The sequence below is a fragment of the Melanerpes formicivorus genome, unplaced genomic scaffold (genome assembly GCF_026170545.1).
Source record: "Melanerpes formicivorus ecotype bairdi unplaced genomic scaffold, bMelFor1.0.p_v2 SCAF_56, whole genome shotgun sequence".
NCBI classification, from domain to species: Eukaryota; Metazoa; Chordata; class Aves; order Piciformes; family Picidae; genus Melanerpes; species Melanerpes formicivorus.
In genome coordinates, this window is record NW_027142408.1 from 3,098,419 (window position 1) to 3,118,084 (window position 19,666).

At 40.0% G+C, this 19,666-nt stretch overlaps 1 protein-coding gene across 49 annotated transcripts in view; it reads left to right on the plus strand.

Moving 5' to 3' along the window:
• Positions 1-19,666, plus strand: part of RIMS2 (regulating synaptic membrane exocytosis 2) — a 378,604-nt gene that overhangs the window by 272,203 nt on the left and 86,735 nt on the right. For 27 of the 49 annotated variants that reach the window (XM_068161226.1, XM_068161227.1, XM_068161209.1 and 24 more), the window contains 3 exons: positions 474-518; positions 8,184-8,273; positions 15,032-15,064. The exons of 12 other annotated variants lie outside the window; for them this stretch is intronic. In XM_068161226.1, the coding sequence (XP_068017327.1) occupies positions 474-518; positions 8,184-8,273; positions 15,032-15,064 (168 nt within the window). The remainder of the gene's footprint in view (positions 1-473; positions 519-8,183; positions 8,274-15,031; positions 15,065-19,666) is intronic. 10 more of the 49 variants (XM_068161216.1, XM_068161217.1, XM_068161219.1 and 7 more) reach the window with 4 other exon arrangements.

The window sequence follows — 19,666 nt, forward strand, 5'->3', positions numbered from 1 at the left end:
TGCCCAAAATGCCATCCCTGCTTAAAGGTGTAAGGCTTGAATCAGAGTTGGTTTGGAATCCCATGTGCTAGACCCTACTCTTATTGCTATTTAAGAGCAGGGATAATTCCTGTGGTAGGGATCATTGCTCACTCAGCAATCCTGATGCTAGAGGCATTTCAGGAGTTGGGAGCTGGAGAGCAGGATTACTTGTACTTTTTTGATTGTAGTTTTCACTTAAGTGTCGAAAGCTTCCTTTAAGGTCATTCCCTCCCCATTTTTCATTACAGTACAGCCTCCATTTGTCTTGCTTGTGTTACAGTCCTGTCTCTGTGTGTCTCGTTTGCTGCTGTGTTTACTGGCGTGGTGTTCACTGTGTGTCTTGTGATAACAAATGTCGTGCATGGAGTTGCCCTAACCTAGTTTGTATGTGCTGTAGTCTCGTTGTTTCATCTAACTGCTAATCATCATTGTCTGTTTTTAATGTTGTAAAGATTATGAGGAAAACCACCAAACCCCACCAGTTAATGGGCGAAAAGGCAAGTTGATATTGCTAGTGAATTGTGAGTGCTTGAGAAATTTCACTTACCTCTTGCTGCATGTCTGTGGTGCTTAGTTTTGCTAGTCCAAAATCAGTAGCTTTGTGTGTGCCCAGCTTTGATGTCTTGCTCTATTTCTTGCACTTAAAATAATTATTTCCAATGGTGGTTTTAAAGTCTTGTTTTGGATTCAAAAGCTACAGGTTATTTTTTCCCCTATAGTTAACTGTATTACTGAAGAAGCAGTTTACAGCACCTAGATATGTGGCTGTGTTGCCTGTCTAGAGCTAGAGGGGCAGTCTCTGTGCTTTTGCTCAGTCAGGAATTCTCAGTGTGCCTTGCCCTAAGACAGAAAGTGCAGTTTGCAGACATCAGCAATATTCTTAGAGTGGAATCTTCTGTAGGAGAGTTTCAGTTTGAAAGGACTTCTAAGATCAAGTCCAACCATTACCTACCTTTACTGAGTCTAGTGCCAACCCATGATGGTTAGACATGTCCCTGTCTGTTGTCTGCATTGTCTTCCACTTTTTACCAGGTCTGTATATTTATGCATCACTTTACTGTATATTTTACAAGTTTGGTATATTTTTGCTAGTACCAGGAGGGCTGGACCATTTTAATGAGGATGTACTGGTAGAGCAAGGCTTGTTATTAGCAAGCATCTCTCTAGTCTACTTCTTTTTCATGTTCAACATTCCTTTCTATTTCACATGTTGTAGAAATTTAATATAAACCACTGAAATGCTATCAGGTGGGTTTAGATTTCTTACCTAAAAATGGAACAGGCATGTTGCCCTGAGCAGACACAGTTTACTTTGAAGGTTTATTTCAGCTCATGCTTCTAAATTGCTATGGTAATTTTGAAGAAATCTCTTATTTTTCCATGTGCTTCTAAAGCCATGTTACATTTAGGCTTTGCCTCACCAAGATCTTCTGCTGGTGAATGAAATAGCATCAAGGTAGTGCCTTGGCTTTATTAAAATTTGGCTATTTACATATCCATCTCTACCAGGAGCCCACATGGGGATTAACCCCTGTTGCACTGTTGCAGGCTTTCTATTCCCTGCAGTAATTTAGCAGAGGAAATGAAGGGATCAGTGGAGCAGGGATTCAGTTTTTGCTGTGCTGGTTCATTGTGTTGCAGGGAAAACCACACATTTTTTTAATATGCCACTTATTATTTGGTACAGACAGACTGAATGAGATCCCTGTGCAAAGGGCACCATGTCAGCAGCCCTGCAGAATAAATGCATGGGGTCACCTCCCTTACTCTAGTGGCTGTGCCACCATAGTCCTGAGTGAATTTGAATGCTGGAGGTCTGCTGCTATAGCCCTAATGCATAGTAGTTACCAGAGAGTTCAGTGTCCTATACCTTTAAGATTCCGATTTCAATCCTGGGAAAGCTGGAGGTTTTTGCTACTTACTTGAGGTAGACAAACCAATCACCAGTGACTGACTCAGACTAAAGCTGTTTTAGTTCTCAGTTTATCATCAATTCCTTCAACAAAGCCAGTATTTTGTGTACCTGACTATAGAAATGTATTATTTGCACAGTAAACTAAACACTAGCAGGCTGCATTTAAGACAGGTTGTTTTCATATATCAATTGGTTTTTCTAGGATGCCCATTTCATGTTTTAGAAGTTTCTTCTGCAGAGCTCCTCTGCTCCAAGAGAATGGTCTGTGCCAGTTTTTCCTCAGGCCTTTTGCATTTCTCTTTCATGCCCTTTGTATGACACCTTTTGATCATCTGAGTCTGCGAGAAAGGGCCCCGGGTAATTCTGTCCTTTACTGTCTTAATCTAGGATGCATAAAAGATGGTATAGTTACCAAAGCAAAACTTTAAGCCCTTCAGGTTATCAGTTCCCTTGGCTGTTAGAATGAATGTTTCACATAACTACACAACAGCTTTTTTTTATGGGAATTGGGAATGCACTCCAGTTCTCATCTCCTAAGCTGCAAAGTGTCTGGAGGCTATCTCTAAACAGAGTCTATACCAAGACCCAGGTCACTGAGTCCTCTCCTTTCAATGCATTCTGGTTTCTGCATGCATAGGAGCCCCACCACTTTTTTGAGCAGTCTGGATGCCTGAGGAGCTCAAATTGAAAGTATGCTGTATCCCAGACTGGCTGCACAATTTAGACACAATCTAAAGAGCTTAGGTGACTGAAGTGCAAAGCAGGCAGAATGAAGGGACCCCAGACAAAGAAGTGTGCTGACAGAGGGACCTGCTTGACTGACTTGCAGAAGCAGTGTATACATCTGCTTTGCTTTGAAAAGCAAGCATGTGGCAGGCATGCCAGAGGGAGCTCTCACCCTGCTGACTGACCTGAGCACCTTCTTCCATTTAAGACAATTTGTGATTCCCGGGAACGTGGCCTACACTTTGCCTGAACTACTAAAATGACAGCTGTGCATCTCTTGTGTGCTTTCTGTATCCCCCTGGCCCACCTCCTCCAGACTTCTCCAAGAGACCATGGCAGCTTCTGAGTTTTTCATGAGACATGATAGTGAATATGTATTTTATGTGTGCTGTGAGGACACTTAACATATTCTTGTGCTGAGAGTACCCAGAGTAATGAATTCTGATTAAATTCTAGGTGAAGCAAAATAAGTTTTAAGTAAGGTATAGCCCTGTTGAGGCTGGGGTGGTCATAGACAACAACACAGCTGAAATCTACCTACTGGGAAAACTGGGAAATCAAATAGAACCACAACAGAACAACAGAAAAGAGTGAAAGTAAAGAGTCCATTGTAAATACTCCAGGCTGAAGAACCTACATTCTGCTGAAATTCCTCATGCTATAGGTGACTATTTCATGAATTCAGCTCTAAATCTACCAGGTAAACGTGTCAGATGGGGAAGAGTCTTAACTACTAACTGGTCCATAACTGGCATCAAATTTGACTTACTTATACAAAATGAGAGGTGGCCTCTTTCAAAGATGCATCACAATGTGAAGTACCATGTCTGTGACCCCTACATTAACATCTGATGTAGTCTGCTTCTCGCAGATAACATTTGATAAGCCATGCAGAAGAGCAGCAGAGCTGTTCTGCTGTGCATGTAAAGATACATGTAGAATTTGCAGGCAATTTTGACCAATAAAAGAACTTTTGTGTTAATTAGTAGCACCTGCTATGGTGAAGAACCTGCAGCTTTGTGAAGGAGAATCCAATCTTTTATTTTTCTGCCTTTCCATGAGCCATTTGTTGTGCTTTCTTTATTGGTTGGTATTAGTGCCTAAAGCTACTGGCTTACTTTCAGAGGCACTTTTCAAACTGAATGATTTTGTAATGTTTTAGACTTGTGTCATAAACCTCAATGTTAACTGCACTTCAACAGGGTAGAATACCTGTGATTGCTTGCAGAGGTTGTGTGTGGAAGAGAGAGAGATGTACAGTCATATAATAATAAATTACCTTTCTACTTAGAAAATATTTGAAGACTTGCTGTAAGGTTGCACCTTTTCCCCTAAAGAATAAATAACCTGGGAAAAAGAAAGCCTGTGCCAAGCTAAACCTTACATCCTGCATTCTGCAGGCTGAATTGGTAGGCTGTTCACATTTCCTGGAGTGCACAGAGAGCGTGTGCTGACAGCCAGGGAGTGGGAGTGCAAACTGAGCAGAGCCTGTGGGAGAGAGGTGCAGAGTAGAAGCTTGCATTTTACTCCACATTTATGTTGGCCATTACTTGTAATTTGCCTTATTTATGCCACTAGACCTTGGAGGCATTTTGACTTCCTTTGCGTTTACCTTTCATAGAAGTATGAGGAGAGTCATTTTGGGCCTGACTGAAAATCCTGGGGTCTCTGGGCGTGGATGTTAGGGGAAAGGAATATGAGCAGAGCAAGTGTGCTTATCCAAGATGCTGGATCCCCATTTTCCTACTACCTGTGCCTCAGGAACCCACAGGAACATCAATAGTATTTTTATGTGGTGTTTTTACATGTTGTTTTTGTCTCCTACACAGCCTCTCTGCACCCTTTCTCTCATCTTAAATCAGTCCTGCCAACATAAACCTGCCCTACTTATCCAAACAGATGACTCAGTAGAGCTGTTCTGAGATACCAGAGCAAGTCCTATTGGTAACAGGCTAGCAGGCCAGCTGTATTGCATTTGTTTCTAGCATGTTTCAGGCATATAACCAGAAGAGGGAGCAAACCTGCCATATTTAGAGAGAAAAATATAAGAAGATACAAAACAAACAGATCCTCCCCCTATCCCCAACAGTGCCAGGCAAAAAGCTTCGATTCTGCCCTAAAAATGTATGTGTTTACTTTGTGATATTTAAATATGCTTCACTAACTAGTAATATGCAGATATTTCATGTACCATTGACTGACTCACCTGCTGCAGTTAAGCGTGTTTGATCTTTCTTTGTGTTTTACAGCACTGTTGTCTTTATAAAAGTGGCAAAATGCTACTTTGGCATCTCAGCTGAAAGTAGGCTGTGAGTTTACCAAGTGATACTCTGAATACTGGCCTGTGCCCTGGAGTGATTTTTGAACAACAATTTGTCTATTTTAAAATGTTACTAACATATCCCAGCATTTGGTTGTTGATTTGGCACAAGCCTGCACACCACTTGCAGGTGAAGGCAGCGGAGGGAGGTGTGTGTGTATGTGTGCATGCTGTTTGCCCGGCTCATACAACACACAAAAGGGAGGTGCTGTGCCTGCCATTATCCTATCCACAATTTACCAGCATTTGGGATAAAGTCATTTTACTGTTTGGAGGAAACATCTCAGATGAATGCCTTCAGCTGTCATGTATAGAATCATTCTTTAAAATATTCTTCAAGTGTATGGAGGAAAAAAAATGTAGATCAGGTGTTCCTCGGTGAAAAGAAGCAGCTAAAATGTGGTGTCCTCAAGTTTGCTGTAGAATGTTACCTGGAAAGACAGCAGACCTGTCTCTGAATTTGTCAGAAAAAGACTTTGTTGGTCATTATTTGCCTTCAAATACCGGACAGGTCTGGTTCCTGTTACAGTAGGATAAGGGAGGATCAGTGCTCTTTTATTGAGGCATCTGAAGATATCTCTGATGCAGGAACATCAGCAGTCTGGCATAAGGCTTACACTGCTGATTTATGTCGCCTGGAGCTGGCTTTAATGCCATTAGCAGCACACCAGTGGTGTAAGGTGGTGCTGGATTCCTTCCAGAAACAATGTAGTACGTCTGGGACAATTTGTGTGTCAGGTCTTGAAGCCATTTGTTTTCCCCTCGTAGAGATTTAGCAGCCAATAATATTTCTCTCCATCTGAATTCTTGAGACTTACTATTTGTCTGGGGATTTTTTAATTTGTTTGTTTGTGGGTTTATATTATCATCATAATTCTTAATTATTATAATTCTTAATAATTTTCTTAATGCATGTGTTAAATGTCTTGAGTGCCTGGTTCAAAACCCCACAGTTTATCCCACAGTTCTAACGGCTCTGTATTGTGTCACTTTGGGATTAGGAAGCCCTAGCCCAATCCACTTCTGCCTCAAAGTTACAGTAGTTGTCACCATGCATTAAAAGCATAATTGCTTTCTGAGGATTCATCTGTAAAATCAAAAATAGAAGGCAGTTCTGAGGATTTTTTTCATTTGCAGGAAGAGATGACTAAATTAAGTATGTCCTAATGAAAAAGTCAAGACTTCATGATAACCTAATTAAAAGTCTAAAACTAGAAAGGCACTGATAAAAATGAGTCCCCTGAAATCTGAGGTGCTGGCAAGAGTATAAAAGCTGAGTGGTGTTAATAAATAAATAAAGAGGCATTAATGTAAAAGAGAAAAGATATTAAAAGGTTTCCAGCAAAGGGTAATTGTGGCAATGGTTATTGCTGTCTGTAGTGCAGGGAAAAGAGAGGGGCATAGTATTTGCATAAGAAAAGTGCTCACCATTAGCATCTGGTATTTTGCTGCATCACGTTGTGCTCTGCAGTTTGCTGCATCACTCCTCTTCAGCTGCAACATTTCTCTTGCTATGTTGGCACCTTTCAAAAGTCAGAAAAGCTGGAAACATGCAACTGTTCTCACAATGCATTGTTTCTGTGCTTGAATGCCTGGAATATTGAATATTCTGAATGAAAACATAGGAAATGCTGAGATTGTATTACACACTCGGTGCACCCACCCTTCCCAGGCAGCACAAGTGAGGATCACTCCCAGGAGGGAACAGCACACAACCGTGCCTCATCCTGACATCCAGCTGGGAGAGCCTGGCCACATAATTCACTGTGGAGAGCAGTGCCCTGGGGGCAGGTTCAACGACTGCATCTGATGAAATAGCTACATCTAAAGACCCTGCTTTTTGGGGGGCGAAAAATCTGGATCAGTGCACTTCTTCAAGTCCCTCTAGCTCCAAAGGTGCATCAGATAGCAAATCAAGGTGCATCATAACCGATGTGAGGTCTTTTAGTACAAATAACAATTTACAGCTTTCTGTATCTGTAACTCAAAACTGATTAGGACAACAGAATGAGTTCATTTGTATGAGAATGGTAGAGGTGAATGATGAATTAGGACATGGTGTTTCTTTCCAAGTATTTAGAATCTGAACAAAGTTAGCTTTGGTTCAGACAACAGGGGTAGCTCTTTGCCTTGGAATACAGGGGAAAAAGTATTTTAGAGACTATAAATGCATATTTGTCTAACCAGAGGGAATATGGCCAGCCCTAGCATTTAGCATTTTGTCTGCTCATCAGAGCTGCTTCCTAGTTCCCAAATAGACAGCTCTCACTGAACAACTTGCTTTCTTAGCTTTGTAAAGCATGGAGATGGGAATGGAATTAGAAAATGGTGAAGAAAAGGTTAAATGTGGGAGGAAGTATAATGGATATTATCTCTTTTTATTTCATAGCTGTAACAGTTACTAGCCAAACTCTTGCCGTGTTCTAGAAGTCAATGAAGCTTTTCACCTGATCTGGAGTACCTCCAATCTGCATATATTCAATCTAAGAGTTGTACTTAACTGCTGATAAAATTAAGCAGCCATTTGAATTTAATGCAGACACACCATGAGAATAACTAAAGCAGTAGAAGGGTGTGCACTGGAACCTTTCTGAAAGTGTTTACCTGCTCATACTGCCACTTTTATTACAAATATTGGAAAGTAGCCTGTCCTGCTTGCATGAAAGTTTTGGGGTGGGTTTGCTTTGCTTTTTTAAGGGTAACACATGGCAAAAATACTTATTCAAAGAGTTTGTTGGTTTTGGTTTTGTTTCATTTTGTGTTTTAACTTGATCTTTATCTTGTCATGCTTGTCAATTCAAATGTTATTATAGAAGCACTTCTGGAGTACTCCCAAGTGGGTTAAATATTTTTGAGACACTTAGCTCCTGAAAATTTTGCAAGGCTTAGGAATGCTTTGCTTTAGGTAGGAAGCATTGGTATGATAAGAGATTGTTTTTGTGACTGATTCCAGTTGTTAAATATCAAAGAGAGCAGGATCTTTGACTAAGTACATAGTTATTAACTTTTACATAGTATATTCTGTTCCATGCTTGTTTACTCATTCTCTTCACTAAAGACCTCGAGGTTAAAGATCTAATCTAAATCTTTGCCATGTTAATGCCAGTCGGTTTGTTTAGATGGAGTTGTCCCAGGTGAGGTCAGGTGCTTTGTAAACCTAAGTTACATGACATTTCTGATTTGTTTTTTGGTTTGTGCTAGAAGTTACATGGGAGGACCAGCAGAAAAAGTTGAATGGTGCAGTAACTGATGACAAACCATTGCCGAAAAAGAAACCCCATTCTGAGCCAGGTTTGTCAGGGTTTGGAAAACCAGATGAAAGCATGAGACTATAAAACTGCATTTCATGCTTTTGTACTGCGTGTGTGCTTGGTGTACCTTTTGACCTTTTTGATTTGATTTGATTTGCACTTTGGTGTGAAGTGTTTAGTATGTAGCTACCACTTAGATGGCGTAGTTCTCTTCTAGAATAGCTGAAGTAGATCTGCTTTTGGAAGCAATCGTGTTAGAATGCATCTGCAGTAAGCCACAGCGGTCTGGCACATTCTTAGTCTCAGCTTGCCCTTTTTAGTTTTGAAATTTGTTATCATTTATCTCTGAGTGCAAGCCTCAAGGAATCCAAGTATGAGTTATGCTGATCCTTACTGAGTTGACCAAACCAAGGTATCTGCTGCATGGGTCACTGGAAAACTTGCATTTGAAACCTACTTGTACCATCCCAAATGGCAGAAAGAATGGTTTGATATGACTCTCTTTTTCTTTTAAACACAAGCTGCATATTGCCTGGAGTTGTAAATTCTAAGTGAATTCTTCTTTCTTCTGTCCTCTACATGAATGGATTTCTTCTGAAACTCCAAACTGTCCTGCACTTCCTTCAACCCCAAACACAAAATGCATCTTTTGACACTTATCTTCCTTCCTACAAATGCACAGCAATAAAAAGCAAGCCTAGTAATAACCATGGTGATAATTGCATTGACAATAGTATTATTCTCTCTGAATGAGCCAATAAAAATGTTCTAATCAAGTTATGCACTTGCAAAAGAGGCTGCAGTATTGTGGTGATAAGCATGCTGTAAGAACTAGAGAAGAGAAAGCAAAAGAAAATGAGAAGGAAATGACAAGAGAAAGGAGGAAGTCTGAGAAAGGAGGAAGTCTAAAAAGGGAGGGAAACAGGGGGAAAAAAAAGCCCCCTATTTAAACTTTAGGTCTCATCCTATATTTAAAGGCTGATCCACATCTATGGGATTTTTTCAGTTTTGAGAGTACTTAAGTTGATGTTTGGGCTACAAGTCTCTCTCTTTTGGGCATATTAGTTGGTTCACTTCCTGTAATAACAACGCTTTTCCACATCATGCAGGTTAAAGACTGCAAGACTGGCCAACTGAGCCACCTCTTATATTAATGCTGTATTCTTAGCTTTAGGCTCATCTACATGCTGATCACTTCCAGCTTCTTGAAGCTCAGCTATTGTACAGCTGAAAGTGTGAGAGTCAGAACTGAAGAAGAGGAGCAGAATGTGAGTTGTCTTTATGCCCTGGGGATTAGGCTGCCTAGCTGTAAAAGGCCAGACCTGCAGCTGCATTGCCTGATCCCTGGCTTTTTAATGCAGCAGAGGAAATTACAGGTTAAAACAAGTCCTGCTCGTTAGAGTCATGAAGAGAATGTAATGCATCTTCTTTGCCAGCTAAATGTTTGAAGTATTGCATGACAGATTCAAAAGACAGTGTCTGCAAATCTTTGCTGCTGCTTTTCTAACATGAATTCTACAGATGCCTCTGCCCAAATTTTTCCTTTGTGTATTAGCTAGGTAAGGATACTATCTCTGTCTCCCAGCTGAGGTGGGCTAAGAACTCAGGCCTGGGCAGATGGCACATTCATCATATTAGCACTAATTGTTTAGAGCCAACTTCCCCATTTTTTGGGAAAGGGTGTGATATTTTGTTGATATCTGCTCTTGGGGCATTGTAGATTTTGGAACATGAATGAAACCTTGTAAGAAAAAAAAAATCCAGACAGGTGGAAGAACAGAAATCAAACAGATATGGGAATGAGAAAAGTTGTCACTTTGGAAATGTGTTGTGTATTCAAACAACGCCTTCTTTTTTTGCTCTGGAACTGTACCACTGATCTCCAGTGCTGCAGGACATACACAGAACTGGTTTGGAAGGCCACAGCTGCAAATGTCAAAGTCTAGGACAGACACCAACTTGAGTAAAAATTGTGTTTGTGTTTCTGTGAGGGCTGATGTATTTCTTTAATGTGCTGCTAAAGTTTTGTAGGAATCAAACCAATGGTAGGTTGAACACGTGAGAAAATACAAAGCTAATATGTGCTTACAAATGACAAGTCTTTATACGTATATACAGATAGATTTTGTAGTTCGTCTGTCACCATGGAGTCAGTGGAAGCAGTAAAACAGGAGTCAAAATTAATTCAAAACAAAGTGGTGGTTGTTTGTGGTCAGAATTGAAAGTATAATACGTTGGAAATTATAAAAAGGGAGACACAGGTAGAAGGAGGGAATGAAGGAGGCTGCAAAAGACCAAGTAATGCTTGGACACAGAGAGCTAAAGGAGAACACATACTTCATGTAAATGGCATCATGAGCACTGGGTATAAAGAAATCATCTATTATATACTTTTGTGTTTTTCTTGTACCACTTTGAAAGAGAGTATGCATAGTCTGTACTCAATTACAAGAGAGAAAATGAGCCTCTGTGAATGCAGTCCCAGTGTGAGCAGGACACGGATGCAGTCAAATATTGCACTTCAGTGTCCTAGCCAAGTTCAGGGTAAAATTGTTAACTTACTATGGATCACAAATGCTGAGGTGGCCTGGAGATGCCTGACACTCTACCCCTGCTTTTTTCTTCTTTTCATTGCATTTTGTGTTTTGGAAACCATTCCTGCAGTCTTAACTACCTCACCTACTGGACAATCTGGTTCTGTAGGTGGTGAAAGTTCTTGGTGTCACTAGGATGAGAAGAGAATTTAGACTGTGGGGAGGTCTGATTTATTTGCAATGTATTTGTAACTATGCTGTAAGTATCTTTTCTGAAGGAGTATTGATGTTTGATGACCTAAGTTACTAATAAGATTTATTCTGTCTTCAGGATTTATGATATTTTGAAACCAGTATGCTGCATTAAGAGTTTGAAATGTTACTATTTTATTTTTTTCTTATAAAATTATAAGGCAAACTTATTCAGGGCAAAAAAAACCAATGACTTAAAAGGTCTCTCTGTGAAGTCCTCATTTAGTTTATATCTTGAGACTTATGGAGAAGTAATGCAGTCTACATGGTTATGTTTGATTCATAGAGTTATTATAAGAGTATTTAAGATTTCTTCCTGTATATAATTTTCTACCTTCTGCTCTACTATCCTTGTCTTTGGGTGGGAATAACCCATCTCACTGCCTTTACCTAAGACTGTATTTTATAGAGCATATATTATGTAATGCCAAACCTAAATACTTTTGTCTTCCCTGCATTTTCTCTATCCTAGTTAGTTGTCTGCTTCTATGTTTGAGAGAAGGTGTCAGCATCTCTGCAGTATACTGTTGTGATTTTGTGTGCATGGATTGACAATTTGAGATAAAGAACTCACCTTTAACTCATGGGGGATTACCTCATGACATGTGGAACAGGATCTGTATCTATAGGAAGGCTAACTGGAAGGTTAGGTAAATTGATTGTATTCACACCTGAATGTAGTCAAATAGCCTTTTGCTCTAAGTCTTGTTTTTACAAATACTTCTCCTGTTAGCTATTCTGCTATCGACTCTTCTGTCTGTGTGCTTAGCAGTGCAGAGTCTGAATGGTGGCAGAGGACCTTCCCTGAGAGCTAGCTGCATTATGCTGTTCGGTTCTAATCACATCCAGACTAATGACATATATTTATGGAATGTACAGACTGCATGGAACATTCTGTCTGAAAGTCTCCTCCGTGTCTTAAGGTTACACCTCCTTGATTGAGCTGTTGCATATCTTATTTTGTGAAGTGCCCAGAACTGTGGCTTTCCAAATCCAGAAGCCACAGCAATTTCTGAGGCCTCATATGCACTGAAAGGTGTCAAGTCTTGAAGAAGGAGAAACCTGAAATTAAGAAAAGCCTTGAGGGGAAAAACAGAGTAATCAACTTCCATCTCTCTGTCCTGTGCTGCTGTTGGGATTTCAGAGGTGCATGGCCTTTCAAACACTGAGTTTGTAAAAGATTCTCTTTAAATCAGTGACATTCCTTACAATGAAAATTCCGTAGCACAGCAGGATCAAATAGATGGCACTTTGCTCCTTCAAACTTGCAGAACAGCACCTGCTTGTCATTTACCTGGTAAGTTCATTCATAGAGGCTCAATTGTGTATAAGACAATAAACAATTGAGCCCAATCCGCTCTACATCAAAGCACTAACTACGCAAACGCAGGCTGCCTATTGTCACGATGTAAATGCAGTAGAATTTCATCCCATTGTTTTATTCTCAGATTTTAAGCTATTTCCATTAACAAAGATCAGTTTGAATCAATTACAAGCCACAGGGTCAGAGAACTTTTGAACTGTTGCTTGGGATTTACAGCACGGTTTCTTAATCAGGAGTACTTAAGTGCTATTGTGTCTAAGTTAATCAGTCTATGAATGCTTCCTTCTTAACATCATTAATTAGAAGAAGTTGTTGCATTACCATGACACAACCTCCGCTGTTTCATTCATATTTGCGCCAATGAATATAAAAACATTACAAGCCTTTTATCTCAAGAGATGAGATACCAGCTGAACAGTCAGAAGCTACCTGTTACCTTTCCTTTTCCTCTCTGGCTTCTAGCAATATTGTTCTTCTGAAGCATCTGATCATTAAAAACTTCAAACTGAAAAAATAATAATTGTAATTAAAAATGATTTTTGTTTCTCACTTTGTGTACATAATTGTAAATGGTTTTGTTTTTCCCATAACAAATACTTTGCATGAGGAGATGTAAACATGCAGTTTAAAAACATTATTGGTCCATGTGACTAATGTGCAGCCAAACACTGCTCATTTGGGCCTGAAATCTTCAAAGGGAGCTTCCTTGGTATTCAGCCACGTCCATGCTGAGTCCCACTGGCACTACTGGAATGCCTTGCCTTACCACACCCAGCATCCTCTTAATCTGGGGATGGTGTGATTCCAAACATCCTGTGAAAACTTCTTGAGAAGGATTTCTCCCAATGCAGTTTGTGTCCCAAAGCTGTGCACTGTTATGGATATTAAAAATAAGAAGTGAAGTGTAGGGGAGTCACGATGGATACTTTCTCACAGCTGCTTTGACGTAGCAGGAATGCTTGCTTCGGGGCTAGACATCTGTAATAGGAAGCATTTGCAGAAAATATTAAGTGCTGTAAGTGGGTGTCAGTGGTGGCTAATAATGATTTATTTAACACTTTTAGCAATTATAGCTGCACTATATTAATGCAAGCTGTAATACATGAGGGAGGAGTGCATCTTTCTACTTGATTATTTGTACTTCACCCCATGGATTCATTGTGCTTGCCCAGGCAAAACATATTTATGTGTCACTACTTAACCACGTGAATGAATGGAATCCTTTGTTAAGACTTCCAGCTCCTATGCTTGCATATGACACAGTGACACGTAGCACTGCCACATGTTACTTCGGGGAGCAAATGGAATTGCCTAAAAATGCATTCTCAATGTACCTTAAAAACTGCTTGCGTTTGCAGCACAGATTTGGGCCACCCTTGGCACTTTGATAGTAGATGAAAATGATAACCTGCCAGCTAGAGGATAAGATTAAGTCTAGATCCCAGTGGTTATCAGATGGAATCTAGTGTTGGCTTTCATTTAATTTTATTGACTTATGTTGCTTATTCTAACTTTGCCTTTTTCAGTTGCATCTTGATACTGACTGTAAAACATGGGTGAAATTGTAGCACGTTTTTGTGGTGTATGAACTTAACAGCTAGATTATTAATCTAACACCTGCAGTGTTAATTAATTACAAGCAGTGTTTTATGACTCATTAACAACCCGTAGGCTGACGTTAGATCAGGCCTCAGGTATATATTGTTACAAAAGCATGGTACTGAGTTTTGTTCTGCTGCTGATGGTAGCTTCACAATTCTTTGTCACTGTCATTGCTTTTCAAGATGAATTCCTCCCATTTCTTTTGCTGCAAGTAGGCTTTCAGTACAGAGAGTGACACTGTCCCTCAGATGTTCTCCATGTCTGAAGTGGCAGTGTGGTTTTGAATGTGAATTAAGAAAGTAAGTAACCCAAGAGTCGCTTTGGCATTTTGCTTGCATGCATTTGCAGCCACTTACACTTGTGGGAGACCAGAGCAACATTTCCTTCTGAACATGGATCTGCTGAATTGACCATGAGCGTTACTAGTGGTGTATTCTCTTCTCTCACCTTCTGTATTTTGAGCTTGATAATCCACCCTTGGCAGAGTGCTGTGAGAAGGCAGTCCTTTCCAGAGTGTGTTATGTGGATTCTGAAATTGTTGAGCTTGTGTATATCCTTTTTGGGCAAAAAAAAAGCAATTAAAAAGAAAGTCTGTTTTCCATTTTGCCTTTGTGAAGCATTCAGTCACTGGAAAAATCTAATGACAGACATTCAACTGAATATTCAGTACTTGAAAGAGAAAAGTGATACGTGTGTTTAAGTAGGTAACATTCCAAAAAGCTGAACAGTCATGAGCAAAAGTGTCTATGGTAGTTAACATATCTTTTACTATCCAGCTTTTTCTTCAGCTTCATTGCATGGATTGACTTTGCTGTCAGTTAATACCTTTGTTATTTCCTCAGCTCCTATACTAATCCTGTCTTTACTATTCTTTTTCAATAACAGTAGTCTGACCACTTCTTCTTCAGCTTTCTTTCCTTCTGGTGTCTGTGTTACTTCTTTCCCCATTTACTAACTCTGCTCTGAAGACTTCTCTCTCAAACAATTTTTGGCCCTTTCCCTCAGTGTCAGTTTTAACCTTCTGAATACATCCTCTCACGTCCATCTCCTTTGTCTATGTCTGTACATTACACGATGTGATCACAGAAGAAGCGGAATCATCAAGGAGAAGAAACTCAGGTCTGTCTCTTCTACTGCTTTTCTCTGTGGTTTGGTTTGGTTGGTTTTTTTGGTTTGGTTTTTTTTTTTTTGCATTTTACCTTCCCTGTAGATTTTATTACAGCTCACCTCACATACTTTTCACTCTCTTCCCCCTCAATATATTTAAATCATAGAATGGTTGGAAGGGACCTCCAAAGGTCATCCAGTCCAACCCCCTACTGACACCATAAGAATTTATGAAGCTGATGTAATTTGTATTACCTATAAACTATACACTCTAACCCCCCCCAAAAAAGTGTAAAAATCTAATTCCTGGTGTGTGCTATACCTTAAGACTTTGAACTGATCAGATTTCTATCTTACCAGTCCTTGTTTCCTGCCTCCTTTAACTGTAATTAGCCTCTAGGATTCCAACTAGAACATGAAAGCAATCTATAATTTATTTTATCTCTGCATTTGAAAAACTGCTACCAAAAACTAAGGAAACTGATCCATCTAGTTGTTGCTCACCCTGAGGAGGGTAGTATTTGAGAGCTAAGTAATTTAAGTAAGTTAAATCTCACGCCCTGGAATTTCAAACTTAGCCTCATTGAATCAAACCTATTTTGACTAGAAATAGAGTTGTTAGTGATCAAAAGCTATTCTCTCATGCCAAAGAGTGTAAAACATAAGGTTATGATAACAAGAAAGATTGAGAAGTCAAAAAAAGTGAAGGAGCTCTAACATAGCTGTGCTGTTCATGGCTTTTCTTTAATACTAGCTGTGGTTTCAGCTTTCACGTCAGAGTTTCTTCTGCCATTTTATTGAATTTTCCATGTATTTTACATTGCTGGCAGAGAACTAATGTCTAGCAAGGCATCCTAGCTCTTAAAATGCAGTAGCTGTTTGCACTTCCTCGCTTGTTCAGTTGCAGTAAGACAGAACAACGAATTCTCCCACAGGAGTTAATTGAATTCACCTCTAAAATTTAAATGTTATAGTTATTGTGTCAGAGCTTTAATTTAGTTCCTCTGCCTCTGCTATTATCCCAGCAAATTGGAGAAGGTGCTTGGGTGCTGTGTAGTTCTTAAAATGTGAGGCAGTTTTTGATGGCATTAACTGGTCCATTAAGCTCAGGTGGTATTTAGTCCAAGAGTTTTGTCTTTTCTCTGCCATGACTCGCTCCTCCAGAACTCATGGTTTTGCCTTTGGTACTATTCTTCTCCTAATCAGAGTCAGAGGTTATCTTTAAAGAATCTTAGAGATGTTACTTGCTGTGCTTTTCATATTAAACAAATCTCAAGGTAGAAATCACTTAAATGACAGGGGAGAAAAGCTGAGTATTGATAGAGAACATGACTGACTGGCAGTGTGAACTGAGTTTCATTTGCTGCAGATCACCCCTATTAGAAATTAATCAGTTGTGCTGTAGAGAGACCAAGCTTGCACACTTTGTGCTTACTATTCATTCCCACATCCTGTGCAGTGATCCTGAATCTCTTCCTTTGCAAAAATGAAATTAGAGAGCTGAGTGACCCCTTCCCTGCCTGCTCATAATAAAAGAAAAGGAATGTTGTGGACCTTTTTAATCCAAACCCTTCCCTTTGAAGTTGTTGATTGCATCAAAACATTGCATCAGCCCATCTGATAAAGAAATTAATAACACACAGGTTTTGCCTTCTCAAATGACAAATCAAACCTTAACATTTTATGTAGTGTCTCAGAAGAACACATATTTCCATCACCTGTGTTTCTTGGACACATTTGAGAAGGCAAAACCTGTGTGTTATTGATTTCTTTTTTGACTTTTCAATTCAGATGCTCTTTTGTAAAACATTGTTTATAGCTTACCAACAGTGGTAAGTGAATGTGTTGGGCACTGATAAATTTAACTGGCTACAGCAGAAATGGAAGAGCACAATCAGCAGTGTAGTTGCAAAAATTGTCATTGCTGCCCTTCACCTCTGGAGCAAGTAGTTTACTTTGTGCATTGAATCATAGAACGGTTTGAGTTGGAAGGGGCCTTAAAGATCATCCAGTTCCAACCTCCCTGCCCTGGGCAGGGACACCTCCCACTAGACCAGGTTGCTGAAAGCCTCACCTACCTTGGTCTTAAACACTTTCAGGGATGTGGCATCCATAACTTCTCTGGACAACCTGTTTCAGTGTCTCCCCACCCTCATATCAAAGAACTTCCTAATGTCTAATCTAAATCTACCCTGCTCTGATCTAAAACCATTGCCCCATAGTAACAGATTTTCAGCTGTTTTACCTCAGTGAGGCACTTTGAGGAGCTGTGCACACAGCTACAAACAAGGGTGAGATGATGTTTCAAAGCCGTGCCTTTAGAGGGAGATGTGTCCCAGTTGTTTTAGGATTTGCTTTATAAAGGTCCTTATTTTGAATTCTGGTTAGAATTAAACCCAGAAACCAAAGGCCTCCAAATCCAACCCCTCAAAATAGCCATCTGTACTGAACCATGTAATCTGCTGAAGGACAGATAGTCAAAATATCAGATTGTGTAATTAAAACTGAGAGCATTGTTGTGCACGAGAAGAACAGCATGAGAAGAAATGGTTTTGATCAGTCAAGGTTTGCTAGCTGAATTCTCTTGCTTCTTGCACGCAGGTGCACGCACCGCTGTTGTGTTGTACGTCCTCTGGTTAAATCTTTGCCCATATCTCTGGTTGTTGAGATGCTAGTGAGGATGTCTTGCATTCTTAAGATGCCTGGTGAATCTCTATTAATAGCTGTTTGCTTTTCTGGAAACAGAAGCATAGCTATCACCAAGTGTTTGTGTCTGTTCTGAAGGGGCTGTATCAGAATGTGAAATATTCTGTGGTCATACTGTGGAGGGTACCAACGGTGGGATGTCTGAGGAGCTTGCACTCTTGGCAGACAGGGAGTTGGACAGCTTAACAGTACTGTGCTCAGACTTACATGAAGGCAATGCAGAGCTTATAGCATGGCTGATCAGAATGGATTTTTGTGAGTATAGACTTCAAGGGTTTGCTGCCTCTCAGATATTTCTTTTGCTGCTGCATATAGATAGAGGGAGCACGTGCCAGAGTTCTGTGGAGAGGCAGAAGGGGATGTTTGAGCTAATGTTTGTCTTCATGCTGCTTTCTTTGAATTTTTTTTTCCATGTGGGCACTCAGTATTTTTCAAAGGCCATTAAAATACATGTACACCTATGTGGGAGGCAGCAAAGGCAAACATCACAGAGTCAACTGCAAGAATCACTTTGGAAAAGAATCTACACACCATTAGAAAAAAACCATAGTCATGACCCTAATCACTACTTCAATAAACATGCAAAGTAGATCTCCCCAGCTTGCTTCAAAAGACCTTTAGCCTTTGCCAGCTGCATTGATCTATGCCTGGTGATGAAGACCTGAGCTGACCCTGTCAGTTTATGACCTCATGATTCTAGAGCTGCTTTAACTTTCTATCTTAGATCACCACAGCATCTTATTCAATTCTTTTGCTAAGCAGTGCCATGTATTCAGCAAATAATCCAAAGGACCATTGTTAACGTGGTTCAAGCATTGTGATAAAAATTGGTTTAACTGGTGAGAAATGTCCCCTGGGTTTACAGTCTTTGTTCAGTGTGTCAAGCTTGAAGCCAAGAAGACAAACCCCCCCAAAAAATCAAGCAATAGTCAAATAGAAAACAGGAATGCAAAGGCATGCTCCCCCCCGAGGAAGCTGGCTAATTGAAATAGTCTTCATTCTAGCCTTCCCTTTTAAGGACAGGAACTTCAATTTCATTCAAACAGTAATATAAAAACACCTTAACTCCCCCCCACCCCCATTTTTGTAGCTGTGAGTCATGTTCTTTTCATCCAGACTGTGATGTGGATGACAGACTTGGAAAGGCCTTGCTTGCTGCAACCATATTTGTTTTTCATAGCTGCCACATGTTGGACGTGAAAGCCCTGGAGCAAAATCCTACAACCATTTCTACCACACATCTTTTGCTACCTATAGCAGTCAGCCAGTTAGGTTTTTCACAGGACAGACAGCCAGAATGGCAAAAATTAGAGCTAATTTCTTAAAATTCCTGTTGAATGGCTCTGGGAACAGAATGCAGCATTCCTTTGAGTGCAAGAGCCTTAACGGGCAAGTCTTGATGTTCAAAGCGAGCATGGTTTAGATGTTGCTTGTAGGAGACAATCAATCTTGTCTCCTGTGCATGTTTGGATGAGAATATTGTTTCAGGGATGTTTGTTAAACTTTTTTTAAAACAAAGTGGATTTTCCTGTTTTCTCATAAACAGCATCTCAGGACAAATATCTACTAAAAAAATTGGCTGCCATTTTTGTAAGTAGTTAACAAAAGATAGGACCCTATCTTTAGATACATTTGATCTTCAAAATAAAATGTTACTTAATGGTTTGCACTAATTTGAAAAATCACAACCAGTTTTCAGTAAAGCCCTTCAGTACTGAAGCTAATTTATCCACTCTACAAACACAATTGTGAGCCACAGAATAGAAATAGAATAAACCAGGTTGGAAGAGACCTTCAAGATCATCGCGTCCAACCCATCAACCAATCCAACCCACCTAAACAACTAACCCATGGCACCAAGCACCCCATCGAGTCTCCTCCTGAACACCTCCAGTGATGGTGACTCCA